The sequence below is a fragment of the Periplaneta americana genome, chromosome 1, assembly GCF_040183065.1.
Source record: "Periplaneta americana isolate PAMFEO1 chromosome 1, P.americana_PAMFEO1_priV1, whole genome shotgun sequence".
NCBI lineage: Eukaryota > Metazoa > Arthropoda > Insecta > Blattodea > Blattidae > Periplaneta > Periplaneta americana.
The window spans coordinates 196,663,406-196,680,294 of record NC_091117.1 but is presented as its reverse complement, the minus strand read 5'-3'; the positions used below and the strand labels follow the sequence as shown (position 1 = coordinate 196,680,294).

At 33.7% G+C, this 16,889-nt stretch overlaps 1 protein-coding gene across 2 annotated transcripts in view; it reads right to left on the bottom strand.

Annotated features, from left to right (window-relative positions):
• Positions 1–16,889, bottom strand: part of LOC138706270 (fibroblast growth factor receptor 2) — a 526,650-nt gene that overhangs the window by 65,137 nt on the left and 444,624 nt on the right. For both annotated transcript variants that reach the window (XM_069835373.1, XM_069835366.1), the window contains exon 6: positions 2,381–2,549. In XM_069835373.1, coding sequence (XP_069691474.1) covers positions 2,381–2,549 — 169 coding nt within the window. The remainder of the gene's footprint in view (positions 1–2,380; positions 2,550–16,889) is intronic.

Sequence of the window (16,889 nt, the reverse complement as noted above, 5' to 3'; positions counted from 1 at the left end):
ATAAATGAAATACAGACGTGGACAAATTATTAGATTAAATTAATTATATGTGCAAGGAAGCTGTATTTATCGGCAGAAATAGTGAACAAAAATGTATTTCGCACAGATATATTGAACAGAAAATTGAGTCTTGAGGTTACTAATATTTTGTGAACATTCCCTTATTCTTTATTAACACTTGATTTTGTCAGGAATGCTGGAAACCAAAGTTTGACACTTTCTTTGAATATCAGCATCATTTAGCCAGATATCAGACAGTGCTTAAACGAGTCCATGTTTTGTTGTAAGCCTCTTTTTATTCATTTTCTTCTTCAGTATAGATCACAGATTTTCAATTTCGTTCATGTCCGGTCTTCTTGCAGGCCATTGGAGAATATCTTCTGAAGTACATAATTAAAACAACAGTAGTACCAACATAGTCAGAAAAAACCACTGGAAAAATATACCAGAATATGTAAACAATCATATTTACAACAATAGAGACTGTGAATTATACTGATAGTTGATATGACGAATTATATTATGTTTCCAAGAAAAGTTTTAGTCTAATAATTTGTCCACGTCTATAGATCTAATTACTTAATTTTTGTTATGATTTTTGTTTTATGTAAAATTTTCGAAACTTAAAAATATAAATATGTTCATAAGAAAAATAAACATACAAGAACACAGGATAAAAATACAAAACAAAAATGAAATTCAATAACATACTTTAGTGAATTATAATAATATTTTACTGTACAAACGAAAAAAATTAATTATATTTCATTACTTATTCGAAAGTCAATTATATGTACCAGTTAAATAATAGTTCACGAAAATGAACTGTAATTATATTCGTAATGTGATAACAGTAGGCATATCTGCCTGCCTGCCTGTCTGTTTTATATTTTCTCATTTCATATTATTATTATTATTATTATTATTATTATTATTATTATTATTATTATTATTATTATTATTAAAAAGGTAAAGGTATCCCCGTAACATACCATGAAGGCACTTGGGGGACATGGAGGTAGAGCCCCATGCTTTCCATGACCTCGGCACTAGAATGAGGTGGTGTGGTCGGCACCACGCTCTGACCGCCTTTTACCCCCGGGAAAGACCCGGTACTCAATTTTATAGGAGGCTGAGTGAACCTCGGGGCCGTTCTGAAAGTTTGGCAACGAGAAAAAATCCTGTCACCACATTATTATTAATTATTACATGGTTTTATTTCTTCTAATATAGGGTACACGAGGGTAATTGTAAACAGGGGGTAATTGTAAACAAATGCTGTGAGAAATACAAAACTGTCAATATAAAAATTTAATTCGGGGGAATATTTAAATTAACACATTGGCTAACCTAAAAACAGTTTGGCGCCAAATACAAGTAACTGCTTAGTTGTGAACGAATGTTTTGTAAGAGTCCACAAAAAAGCTGAGAAAGAATTTTGCTTCGCCTTCATTTTTGGCATAGTAAGTAAACGTACAGTGCTATTTTTTCAAGAATATGTTGTTTTTATGAGTAATGTATAGTAGTTAACATTTATTACAATGGTTCTGAGATCTTCCATAACCTCAGTTCATTAAATTATGACGTTCTACATTTTCCCCATAGTTTTAATTGCTTGGGGGTAATTGTAAACATGCTTTACTATGGTTACATTTCATACTTATTAGTAATCAATGAGACCCTCACCCAACTACACTGTACAGGATTTAGAGAGGGTTGCCACAGATGTGAAAAATAGTAACTACAGTTATCGTGAAGCTCAAGAGAGGTACGGAGTTTTTATATCGTCATTATATCATAGGTTAAAGGGACGAAATATAACCAGTGACCAAAATTGGAATTGGAAGGAATACAGCTCTTTCTTCTGAAACAGAATAAAAATGTTCAGTGTCTGATAACCCATGCGAAAATTGGTGTTTAAAATTACCCCCTCTCAAAGGTGGGGTAAATGTAAATTAGCAATTAAAGGATGAAAAGAGTCAACCTTATTATTTTAAACACATTTTCAGGGAAAAGAAAGATCTAAAAATAACACAATGTTTTTTGTCATGCTTACCGTTACTGAGGGTTGTGTAATGTTGAAAAATATATTTGAAATCAGTGAAAAGTGTTTACAATTACCCTGGTCTACCCTATAAAAGTTTGATATTCAATTAACTTAAAACAAAATAGAAAACCCAGACAATGACGGATACTTTAAGCTAGTAATAAATATATGAGAGTCTCCTTTCATTATGACATATTAGCAGAAGTTTGTCAGTTGCAAACTGTAGCTGTTCTTAAATGAAAATGAACACAGTGCAACTGTGAATATAAAATGAAACATCCATCAATCAGATATAATGCTAGTAAAAGGTTTAGGAAAACTTTCAATACTTACTATATTATGAATTTTGTAACATTGATAGGAGTTTTCGTATCAATATTTCGATAAGGTGGAAAACTCCAGGTGATGTTAACCGAATGGGGTCCTATGACGTGAGCCAGTAAGTCCGTTGGTTTTGGTAGCCATGATTCGTGGTGACAGCTGCAAACATCCTCAATGCACTCTGAAAGAGACAGAAAATATTCACAATAGAAAATAATTCGTGTGATTTCGGTGTAAATTGCAATATACTGAATTCCAAGCGTGTATTGAAATAATATTGATGAATGTGAACACACGTTCACAAATAATACTAGAGCTAATGTTAGTTATTTGTGCCTATAACTTAATCAGTATATAATGTTTAGAAATTAGCTGGCTTTTATTATTCATAAAACAAGAGAATGTCAGGCTTTGACTTAGCAACCAAAAATGTTATGTTATGTTTTATTTAACGACGCTCGCAACTGCAGAGGTTATATCAGCAACCAAAAATGATGTTACCATGGTAATAATTGTTACCATTTGCTATAACAGGGCCGGGCATGAGAGCGGCTCCATTTAGTCGGCCAGAGCCGCTCTCGCTCCGCAAGGCACTTCAATTCCAAGCCAAAGCAGAACGCTCACGCAGTGGCGGACTCGCATTACAGCTACCTTCCCTGAATTAATATAACAAGAGCCACGGTTGTTCTAGTCATTCAGTCTCTCAGTACATAATAGTTTATAAGGATATTACATCAATCCATTGTACAGTACAGACTTTATAACACTCTTATTAATTTAATGAAATAAACTTCGCTCTATGCATACACACAAATAATTAGGCTTATTTACATAACCCATACGCACATACTGCAATCTCCTCACCACGGTTCTACGAGACAGGCATATGGCTTCCACTTCCCCTACTTGCTGTGGACAGAGTTCATCTGCCAATATAATTAAACATCGCTTGATGAATTCACCTTCGTTGAATGTTTTCAATTCCTTTGCAATTTCGTGGCAAATTTTGTAGCTAATTCTCATAGCCGATTCACTAAGTGCATTATTGTCATGCTGTTAATACATAATATAATATGATATGATATATGATATGATATGATATGATATGATATGATATGATATGATATGATATGATATGATATGATATGATATGATATGATATGATATGATATGATATGATATGATATGATATGATATGATATGATACGATACGATACGATACGATACGATACGATACGATACGATATATGATATGATATGATATGATATGATATGATATGATATGATATGATATGATATGATATGATATATGATATGATATGATATGATATGATATGATATGATATGATATGATATGATATGATAGGATACGATACGATACGATACGATACGATACGATACGATATATGATATGATATGATATGATATGAATTGATATGATATGATATGATATGATATGATATGATATGATATGATATGATATGATGTATGACCATAAATTAATAAAACTTAAAGAAAATGTTTCTCAGGTACATTATACTAGAGTATCTATTCGATATTTATATTGCATTATAAGTTATGATAGTACATTTAGTAATATATAATTTTAAATTATACAAGTATTACGATATATCATAGTATAGTATATTATAGTTCATGATATATAATATTATCTATCATAATACTTGTATAATTTAAAATTATATATTACTAAGTGTATAATAACTTATAATGCAATGCAAATATCAAATAGATACTCTAATATAATGTACCTCAGAAACATTTTCTTTAAGTTGTATTAATTTAAGGCGTTCATTACCAACATATTTGTCATATTCAGTAGCATGTTGTAAAGAATAATGTCGTTGGAAATTGATCCTCTTAATCAGTTGGAGTGTTTTATGACAAATTAAACACTTTGCTAATCCACTGCTCTCTACCAAAAATAACTACTCTTCCCATGATACATTAAAAGCATTGGGAGTAGCGGTCCGCTTTAGTCTATGAGCGGAAGCTCCGTCTTCAAAGTTCGCCTTCATATTGCAGAGTCACCACTGAATGACGTACAGTATGCATACGTCACACCGCTCGCGAGACAAGCTCTTTAAAGCACACAGCGCTCATTTCTCAGAATCACGTAATGTGCCCAGCCCTGTACTATAAGATCAATTAACCAGGCATTTAGGTGCGTAAACATTCCACACACAATCTTAATTTTCCACTGTCTTGAAAACTGTCATATTGGATGAAACTTTGAAATGAAATTTTAAATAAAAATCTCTCATGTGACCACTCTGTGTGAAATTCGATGAGAAAAACAACGATGAAATTATTCATTCTCAATTCCCGTAGGAAATATCGCAGAATAAATGTTTCCTCAAGATATTTAATGTGATTCACTTTTAATAAAAAAATATTTCCATGGATAATGTTTAAGTTGTTTGTTACTCAATACAGGGTTGTAATTACGGCAAAGATTTTTTAAAGTGTTTATCTTATAGAAAGTCATCACTTCTGTGATAGCATTGTAAAAAGACGAAGGAATTTATGTCATTTATATCATTTTTCATTCTAGTTAACTCAGCCAAATAAATATTGCAGAAACTTCCAATAGTTGTCTACGAGAAAGTGCACCTATCACTCATAGCCTGCAACGAAACTTATCTAGAAATTTCGTGATTCTGGGAGTATAGTTGATAAGAAGAGAAGTCGACGTCCTAGAAGAGCAACGGATGAACATTACTCAAGTATGGTGTTACATGCAGCTGCAATTTATACAAAGAAAAATATTCAATGGATATCAAAGCAACATGAAGCGTCAAATCTCCACTGTACGTATGCTTCATTAAAACAAATGATCTTGACTGACGCGTTGAATTTTGAGAGTGAGATTACAGCAAATTTATGACGACCCAACTTTTGGATTGAAGATAATGTTGACTGATTAAGTAAACTTTAATGGAGAATTAACCGACAAAATGGAAAGTTCTGGCCTGAAACAAACCCATATTGGATTGAACCATTCAAAATGCAAGGTGCTGAAAAAGTAACTGTATGGTGTGAAATTTAGAAAAGGCATTTTGTTGGGTTGTTATCCAATGGGGAGAAATTGATGGCCAGTAATTACTGGACCATGCTGCAAAGACCATTTTGCCAGTTTTACTTAATGAAGAATGAGAAATCGCCATCACTTTTCAACAAAATGGTGTACCATCCCATTAAAATATTTCTGTACGGAACTGTCTGAAGGAGCAGTTCTCACGAGACTGGATTGGGAGACATGGACCAATCGATTGGCCAGCCAGTCCTCCAGATTTGACATCGCTTAATTTTTTCTTTGTGGATATATAAAGAGTTCGATATATGCGGAGAAAATTAAGACTATGGAACATTTGAAGACGCGCATCGTTGAAGCTTCTTCTAATATCACTCCTGATATGTATCTATGGTTATATTTCCGACTATTAACATTCACGATTCTATACTAGCTGCTTGTAAAAGTTGTCTCGATTTTTGTTACTGGAGCAAAATGATGCATCATACGATATGTTATTATTGAATTCAAACTAGTAATTGTGTAGGCCTATTTATCATGGACGATTCACTGCATTTTAAATTCCTCTCGAGTTCCACTCCAAAAGGAAACTTGAAAAAAAAAAAAAAAAAGCCTTCTCTTGGCTTTGTCTATATGCGTCTATGAGCGGAGAAAATATCTATGTCTCTGCGTTGCCCAAAATGGACATCATGTTGAGCATATTATGCAAATGTTTGTTTTGTGTTTTTATAATAGCAGTTCATATCATGAATCTGATTAAAGATATCTCTAAACTGATTATTACATTGATTTTCTCATAACATAGCACACAATTTAATGTGGTCACATGACCCGTTTCCATTTGAAATTCAAAGTTTCATCCAAAATGGCTACTTTAAAAATGGCAGAAGGTTAGATTTATGTGCATGGTTGATTGATAAATGGTAACACGTATTGTATGTTATCCTAACAAATCTTCAACCTATAATAGGGTGGTTGCAAACTTTTGACTCACTCTGTATATCGTAAGATATACATTCCGTAGTAGATGGACGTGCAGTTCAATATTAAAATAATGTCATTAATAAGGTTTGCAGCTTGTTAAAGTTTGTGTGGGAGCTAACAGAAGTGTTCAGCAGATAAATGGTGGGAGGAAGAGCTAGACTAATTAGTTTCGTCTCTGACGCATATAGACAAAGCCGAGAGAAGGCATTTTTTTTTTTTCAAGTTTCCTTTTGGAGTGGAACTCGAAAGGAATTTAAAATGCAGAGAATCGTCCATGATAAATAGGTCTACACAATTACTAGTTTGAATTCAATAATAACATATCGTATGCTGCATTATTTTGCTCCAGTAACAAAAATCAAGACTACTTTTACAAGCAGCTAGTATAGAATCGTGAATATTGATAGTCGGAAATATAATCATAGATAATAGTAAAATATTCCAAATATAAGGAAGGGAGAAAGTAATGATAATTTTTTTAAAAGTGTAGTAGATATTACTTTTTCAAATGTTGGTAATGAAATGAAGGGTTCAGAACCATAGTGGGCCAAGCGCCATTTACTAAAACCGTAGAAAACAAGGGTTAAAATGAAGTTATTACCATAATTCCATGGAAACATATAGAAAGTAATATAAAGTATACACATTAAAACTAAATGATATGTCAATCTTCATTAAACTATGGTATTCACTTAACTTTAACCCTTGCTTTCTCCGTTTTTAATAAATGGCGCTTGGCCCACTATGTCTCTGAACCCTTCAAATAGGGAATCACAACGTTTCGAAGAGGTGCTCTATCTTCTTCTTCAGATAAACTAAAAAAGAATTGGAAAGGGATTTATACTTGTTAGGGTCGTTATAAACAGCCATTTCGCTATACCTATTTGTTTCAACATCTATTGCGTCCTTGATGACGGCACAAACCTTAAAACATGATCTCTGAAACAATCCCTTCTACATGCATTTTGTAGTGGAGTCAATGTATTTATTTTCAGGTGTACTCAACTTCGACAATGTTGTGGTGACAATTATTATAAAGTGAGTATCAGATTTTTACGAAAGCATTTATTCACACTCTCACGCCAAATCTCGAAATTGGATCATAACAAATTTTGCTGTCTTTTAGTTGTCACGAAAAGCGACATCACATGGAATAATCAAGTGGCTGGAACGCTGGGTGGATGGTTGGATTTTTAGAGCCGGTCAACACATATTGGCCTACTGTCAGTCCTATATTCGATTATTGTTCTAAGTCCCGTTTGGAATTCGTGAATCCGAAGTTGACAGGGTGACCATCCTGCATCAGGGTTGACAGAGCGAGGTCTCAAACGGATTCCTGATAAACCCCAGTACATAACGGGGGTACAATTTCCTCAAGTTCTGTATAAGCATCCGTAACCTATATTACCCCTAACACTTCACTCTAGCTTATTTTTAATTACACTGTACAGCACTGATTTCCTCACAGACAAAAAATGCACCAATTACCATGTTTTCGAACCCACAGAATACGAAAATCTATATAATTTGAACTGGTAATGGAAATTACGGGAAAACTGCTGAACGGATTTTAATGAGTGACCCCTCATTTTCATGCCTGGCATCCAAAGTTTTTCGGAAAAATAGTAGTTTTCAGTGAAATGTCAATTTTCCTACATAATTTTCCTATTTTCCAAAATCCATCTGTTGTCAGTTTTGAGAACTAATTTTATTGAATCACGACCGACTTGATTGAATTTCAGAACAAAACACACACTACAATAAACAATAGGCTATTACACGAAGGCCATTACCTGCAGGATTGCCGACATATTTAGAGCTCAATTCAATTTGTTATTAAAACTGATTCTGCAGTGTATAACTTTCTGAGTACAGCTGTGTATTGGATATTCAAATCTACGAAACTTAAGGTGGTTTGATGACATAATTACCATTAGAAATTAAATATTATTATAGTTAGTATCATGATGCGTCTATTCTTCATTAATTGTACATAATATTGATGCTATATTGATGACATGAAATTGAAACGTTTTGAGGTTATGTAAGTAAATGTAGAGAATATCTTAATTTAGATCTTCATTTCTATAATTTACTGAGTGACTGCTATATATAACTACAAAACTTAAGTAAGATAATAATGTTATTAAAAATCAAATATTTTTATACTTATTAAACCAGTGGGGTTGAGTCTTTTTCATATACTTAATGGCGGTGTAGTATAGATATTGATATGTGTCATTGTCTTCAGTATTGGCTCGAGAGAGCGCAAGCATTACAATTCCTAAGGAAAGATAAAAAAGGTATTACTTACTGATAAAATAAGAGGCCTAGAAAATTTTGTAGTCTCCAGATCATTTCAGCAAGATCTCTTAGTAGGATAAAATGATTTTACGCTCTACATTTCAAGTTCTACATGCAGCAGCTATACGAAAATGCTATTGTTCGAAAGCTTAGCAAACCTGACATTTTTTTAACTTTTGCCTACAATCCACAATGACCTAAAATAGCTACTGCTCTCGTCCTGACATTGATACTTGAGTTTTCGCGTTGAAACTCAAAAACTGAAGTTGGATAGGTTCAAGAAAAAGTATTTGGCCTAAATAAATCCATTCAGAGGGAGTATGTTTCATTATTATGGAAGCAAATAACTATCAAAAAGACAAGTATTCTTCATTGAAAATAAATTTGAAAAATTTTTATTTGAACGTCTAACGAACTTAGTTTGCAGCAGCATTTGCTGCACAAGCCACTAGTAATATTGATTTTTGCGTATCACCTAACAGTGTTGAGGTAGCTATCGCACACTATACCGGTAAAGGAAATGTTTGTTCCTGCGGGAGGGGGGACCGAAGCTATTGTCTCAGAATCTGGATAACTTTCTTCTTCTTTCTCGCAGTTTATTGCTCTTAATCTCTAGGAATGTTCAGGTATACGAAATTTGCTGGTATCTATTGGTGAATAAAATGAAGTACTTACATTGTGAGTAAATCATTGTGACTATGTTATACTGTGTGTAAATCATTGTGACTGTGTTATACTGTGTGTAAATCATTGTGACTGTGTTATACTGTGTGTAAATCATTGTGACTGTGTTATACTGTGAGTAAATCATTGTGACTGTGTTATACTGTGTGTAAATCATTGTGACTGTGTTATACTGTGTGTAAATCATTGTGACTGTGTTATACTGTGTGTAAATCATTGTGACTGTGTTATACTGTGTGTAAATCATTGTGATTGTGTTATACTGTGTGTAAATCATTTTGACTGTGTTATACTGTGTGTAAATCATTGTGACTGTGTTATACTGTGTGTAAATCATTGTGACTGTGTTATACTGTGTGTAAATCATTGTGATTGTGTTATACTGTGTGTAAATCATTGTGACTGTGTTATACTGTGTGTAAATCATTGTGATTGTGTTATACTGTGTGTAAATCATTGTGACTGTGTTATACTGTGTGTAAATCATTGTGACTGTGTTATACTGTGTGTAAATCATTGTGACTGTGTTATACTGTGTGTAAATCATTGTGACTGTGTTATACTGTGTGTAAATCATTGTGACTGTGTTATACTGTGTGTAAATCATTGTGACTGTGTTATACTGTGTGTAAATCATTGTGATTGTGTTATACTGTGTGTAAATCATTGTGACTGTGTTATACTGTGTGTAAATCATTGTGATTGTGGAGTGGCGTGTCATGCAGTGCTGTGTAGCAGAATTAAGATATTACGCCCACAAATACGAAATCTGCTGTACGATGGTATATTCGAGGAGACTCGCACTTCAGTTGATAAAACGGCTTGCTTGCCTGTATGAATTTTTCTGGGAAACTACAGAGCAGGCAATTACAGAGATTTGCTGGAAGACTTGTTGAGGGCTTATAAATTAATGAGATGCAATATGTCCCTAAAGATTCACTTTCTCCAGTCCCACTTGGATTTCTTTCCATCGAACTTGGGTGACGTCAGCTACGAGCGTGAGGAAAGGTTCCATCAGAGCATATTATAAATCGAAAGGCGTTACAAAGGCAAATCAGCAACAAACATGCTTGGTGATTACTGCTGGCAACTTATCACATAAGTTTCGGAACAATCTTGTCGGCCTAGGTCATCCAGGAAGAAGTTTTGTAAAGGTGAGAAATTTTGCTACATTTTAGCTTATTTTGTTACACAAAATACAATTGTAACATTAATCTATAGTAATAAATCTGTAGCCGAAATTTTTCTGGTAATTTTCGATTTTCCAAAAATAATTGGTCCTAACATATATAATTAACCATCCTGAAACCGAAAATCGCATTTTTGAAATTTTTGTTTGTATGTCTGTCTGTAAGTTTGTTACCTTTTCACGCGATAATGGCTGAACCGATTTATATGAAAATTGGAATATAAATTAAGTTCGTTGTAACTTAGATTTTAGGCTATATAGCATTCAAAATACTTTATTTAAAAGGGGGGTTATAAGGTGGCCTGAATTAAATAAATCGAAATATCTCGCTTATTATTATTTTTGTGAAAAATGTTACATAACAAAAGTTTCTTTAAAAATGATTTCCGATAAGGTTTATTCTTTACAAAATTTTGATAGGACTGATATTTAATGAGAGAAATGAGTTTTAATATTAAAATAACGCTATCTAAGACGGTGCAATGAATTAAGAACAAATGACTTCGTCTATAAGGAGCCTTGGACAACAACAATCGAGACAGAGGCCTTGGACATCAACATAGCCTACAGAGAATGTTTCTGTGTTTATATAAAGTAATATCAGAAGCTAAATTAACCGATTTGTATAATTAATTATTATTTCACCATTGGAAAGTGTAGTTTCTCTAGATGGACATAATGCTATAATGTTATTACAGTAACGTCTGAGTAAATCGAGGACAGGCAAGATTAAAATAGCTTCTTATGCACAGAAAATTTGATAGGCTATTTTGTACATTCGTTTTCTGTATTTCTTAAAATAATATTTATGTACACTCATTTTAATCTCAGAGAATTAACGAACAACGAGAGTGTATTGATTTAGTATGCAGTAATAGTACGTTAGCTTAGCAATCCATTATTTTATCATTCAAATTTTAACTATGCTCAATTGAATCGTGTTAAAATACATAAAATATATATGCAATAAATGCAATGCAAAAAAAATGGGTAATGAGCGAAGCAGATTATCTTGCGCTGTTGTAAAAGTTGTTCCCTGGATCAAACGTCCTATTTTAATTATGTAATTACTTTATATTTATTTCTAACAGGTGCAGCGGAGCGCACGAGTACGGCTAGTAGAAAAATAAATTTGGTTTTTCTGGATAATGTAATACTTAATATTCCGCAATTTCATTTAAAACCATTGTAAACAGACCCGATTTATTATTTCAATATTCCTGTTGAAAAAAGTTTAGTATTTACTTCGAAAGTATGTGCAGAAATAACTGTATCGAGCATTAACTTTATCCAAAGTGAACGATACTTTTATGTGTCGTGCATGTTATGTCCGTTGTTGTAATGGTGTAAATACTGTAATCATAATTTTAGTTATTTTCTGCGCATTTTTTAGACAACAATCTTTTGGGAATGTCGGTTTTGTTTTCAAATGTGAGGGAAATGTTCACTTTTGTTCGAAAAAGGCTATTTGACATTTATAACACTACACATCACTAACATCAACTCTTTCAAGGACTAACGAATGTAACATTACTTGGTAATTACGTTGTAAGCATCGATCAGGAAATCTTCCAGCAATAGTGGTCCAGAGTATATAGGCTTACATTGACAAACATGTACATATATTTTAATTACATTTTGTAAATTTTCTTATCACTAGCATATTGTGAGTCCCTTTACACTCTAAAGTAGCGGTTATCAGCACAGAGCACCCTGGGGCTAGCGTATCTTACCCGCGGAGAACACACTGCACTTTGGTGCAGTCGTCGCTGCTAGCGGGTATGCTCTCACCTCTTCCTGCTGCACGACGGGGCACACTGGACGGCCTCGATTACCCTTTACCCATTTCAGCGAGTGCTGACGACCACTGCTCTAAAGGGAAAATATGTGCCCAGGATCTTTATTGTGGGAAGATAGCAGCCTGGCCGGTGCGTATTACATAATCACCCGTACCGTAACATTTTTACAATAATTTCAATTAAATGCATTTAGCTCTACTATGTGAATGCACATTGCATTAAAATAAAAATATTAATTGAAAGCTTATCTCCCTAGATATCTTTTACTACATCATGAAAAAATGAGTATATTGTAACACTTTTTCAATTAGCAATAAGATATTATCACTCTTGCACATAAAAGTGGAAATGACCGATTTTGAATGGATTGGTAATTACAACATATAGGCCTACAGAATGTTGGAAATGTCTATTTTTGATAGAAAAAAGACACTGAAAATATGGTATTAACACAGTCTCGTATAAACAGTCACGAAGCTCAATACGTAGGGAATATTTAATTTAATTTTTATTTAAATTCAAATATACAGCATAAAGAAATATAATTACAAAACAAAACAAAAAGAAATACAAATAAAATAATACAAGTAATATAAAAAGAAGATACAGTAGTATTAACAAAATTTGAGACCGAATGAGCAGCGCTCGTGCTCGGTCGCAGTTCAGATATAATATTAAAATAAAAAATAATAATAATATAAATAAATAAGTAAAATAAAATAGGAACTAAAATATAATTACAGCGGCAATGGAATTACATAATATAATATTAACACTAGAGAAGAATAATATCGCACGTGAAAAGTAGGACTAATATATATTTCAAAATTATAGAATACAAATATAATATAGGTTGATTAATTCATTCACATAGGCTATAAATTTATTTAATCAAATTGAAGATATTAACACGTTTCTAATTTTCTTGTTATATGTTAGTGGGTTACATGTTAGAAGTTCTGGGTGTAATTTAGTTAAAGCATTGTACAACCGAGGGCCAAAATTTATGCTATGCTTTAGACCAGCAGATGTGAGACATTTAGGTTCTACTAATGTTGAATTAATATTTCGTCTTGTGTCATAATTGTGTGTCTGTAATACAAACTTATTACGATTTTTGTGATAAAATTTTAACAGCGTATACTTATAAATTTGTTCAATATTAAATACATTAAATTCAGAATACATTAATTCAGTTGGATAATCGAAACGTTTCTTCAAACAAATTTTAATTATTCGTTTTTGTAGTAAATTTAACGGACTAAGATTAATTTTTGTACTTCCACCCCAAACAATTATACCATATTGAATGATAGACTGAATAATGGCCAAATAAACATTTCGTAGAACTCTAATAGGTAAGTAGCATCGAAGATTAACGAATTTATAAATTGTTTTACGAAGCCTCTTACAAAGATAAGTAATGTGATGAGGCCATTTTAAATTCTGATCAATATTTGACATACGTGGCTTCTTTCAAAGGTAGACATTTACAACTTTTGGGATCTAAACAATTTTCACTGTGTATTATTAGTCTATATTTATCGCTAAATTTTAAATTAAATTTAAATATGCATCCATAGATAGTTGCTAACCACTAGGATCGTTACTATCGCCTCATTATAGACAATGTGAAATAGTACCTGCACAGTCTATTGTTCCTAGTACCCTCAACAACTCAAGCTTCATGACTGTATATACTAGACTGTGGTATTAGTATGGTATGGAATTATCCGGTTCTGATTGAAAATACTGATTTTAACATACTGTTTCTCATAGAAATGACTGAGAATAAAAACAGTAGAGTAAGGGAGGGGATTGTCGGATAGGTCTGGTAATGTCGGATAATCTCGGATAACATATTTCTTTTTCATCGAATGGTGCAATCTGATGTGAAAATAATGCATTACGTTCTCTACAAGTAGACGAACATCTGCATGAATAGCCATTACTGTTGAGTGCTTCACTGTGTGTGAATAGAGTGTTTTCAACGTTTCTGCAAAAAAAAAAAAAAAAAAAAAAAAAAAAAAAAAAAAAAAAAAATTTTGAGGGTAAGTAATGTGATTTATTCGTTACAAGTTATTCTTATATTTACACAACATGATATGCACTGTTTGATATACCATAAATAAGGCTTCTTAATTCTCTAATTGCAGAAATGCTATCGACAACATGTTTCATGCAGCTGGCTTGTTTTACTGTTTGTGAAGAGTCGGCCAATGTCGGATACTAGCTGAGGGCAATGTCGGATACTAGCCGAGGGCAATGTCGGATACTAGCCGAGGACAATGTCGGATACTAGCCGAGGGCATTGTCGGCTGTCTTTCAATGCTGCTCGCTACATAAAAGCTGCCTTAAACCCATTTATATGTTTTCTATAACAAACCACTACATTTTTATTCATGGGTATTTTTAATTAATGTAAGAAATTAATTTTCTAATTAATCGAATATTATGAAGTAACGAATTGTTTCTTCTTCTGATATTTTTAGATGCCTAAAGTAAAAGAAAAAAGAAATTCAGTCTAAAGAAAATGGAAGTCTGAAGATATGGTAAATGCCATTGTCGCAGTACGGGAGAAAAGAATGGGCTATCTTGCTGCTTCCAAAAGATTCAATGTACCTCGATCAACATTATTTAATTATGTACGGGCCAACTCTGAGCCCACCAAAGCCGTTAAATCGAAACTTGGACGAAAACCAATACTCCCAGCTTCACTTGAAGAGAAGCTAGTTGACTATGTGTTAATGATGGAGAGAAAATATTTTGGATGAACCAGAAATGATGTTAAAAGGCTTGCATATCAGTTGGCTAAACAGAACACTATTGTAATAGTTTCTGATATGAAATATATTATTTTAAATGCATTATCATACCTCTTACATAATAATGTCTACTGTATCCGACATTAGCTTCCCATTCTGTCAGTGATGATATTATTTCTGTTTTGTCTTTGCAAGTTATACAGCAAATACATATTATGTAAATTACCTAATACTTATGTACAATCTGCAGGAACCCCAAGAGGTTATTATAATACTAAGTAATTCCAGTTCTAACTTTTTTCAATTACCTTTATTTTGAAATATCAAAATGGTATCCGACAATACCCTCCCTTACTCTAACATATTTTACGGCGAACGCAAAGCTCCGCCCACATCCCCTTTCCACGTTTCCCCTACAAACTCACCACACACCCTAGCGGGAAAGAGTGGAAATAGGGGTTTAGGGTGGGGTGACATCTAGTGTAGGAAAGTGGAACAAAAAGAGTAACGACACCTACGAAGCAAAGGAGGAACTTCGTCCTGTCACTCTCTCTCTCTCTCTCTCTCTCTCTCTCTCCAGTCTCTCCTTCTCTGTTCCTTGCTTTATGTGTCTCTCTTTTTTTTTTTTTCTTACGACTTCGCAGGAGGGGAGATTCGATCCGTGAAAGTTCGTAACTAAACCTAAACGCAAGCTTTTTGTTCGCGCTTTAGACCTCTCGGCTACCGAGGCGAGTTGGGGGTAGAAGGGAAAATGAATGTATTTATGTTTAAGGGAACTGCCATAACGTATTGTAGAAGGGGACAATTACCGAATAGCGTGGGTAGAAACTGGTGGGCTTGTGAATGTCGCTTGATAGGGATTGACTACGGGGGTGGCTTCATTGTGTCCGTGTCCAACTTCGTGTACAGACGTAACCACGTGTAGTGATGATCCGTACCGAAGACGTGTACTCATTACGAGTGTCCAACCTGTGGGAAAAAAAGACTATTGTCTTACTTCGAGGACGTGCAAAGTTAACAGGTGAGTGTTGTTTTTAATGAAAACCACATTACATTGTGTTGTGTTGTGTCAGTACATGTTGTGGACAGTTGTCTAATGCGTATTGCATTGTGGTTGTGGACAGTTGTCTAATGCATATTGTCTAATGCGTATTGCATTGTGGTTGTGGACAGTTGTCTAATGCGTATTACAATGTGGTAGGCAGTGATCCATCGAAGCGGGACAGACAGTAGAGAGAGAGAGAGAGAGAGAGAGAGAGAGAGCATGCGAGCGTGGTGCCGAGCGGCACTGGTGGGGAGAACTTCCCCTACTGGCGTTCGCCGTAATACGTTTTTCCCAAAAGATGCCTTTCTAAACATACTGAAAGCGTAAAAACTAATTTTTTGTTTTCGGTGGAAATGGCTGGTGTTGTTCGCAACCTCCACATTTGTTTTATGACGTGATTTTATCTCAAACAAGAAGAAACTATGAGTTAGAAAACGTATAAAAATAGCAGATATACAAAGCTTGTAAGATCAGTGTCCTGTACTTCTCAACTAATTAAATTTAGTCAATTAGCAAGCGAAGAACTAGTGCGTCTGGACGCACAATGAATGCAGCGTTGGAATCGCAATTTCACTGAAAATAGAACTCACAGGCTTGTGGGCTCATTCATGTACAAGGACGGGAAGTTATTATTACACAGATTATTAACACTGTTAAGAGAAATCAGGAATTTCGGTTTCATTTGTAGTTAACAGT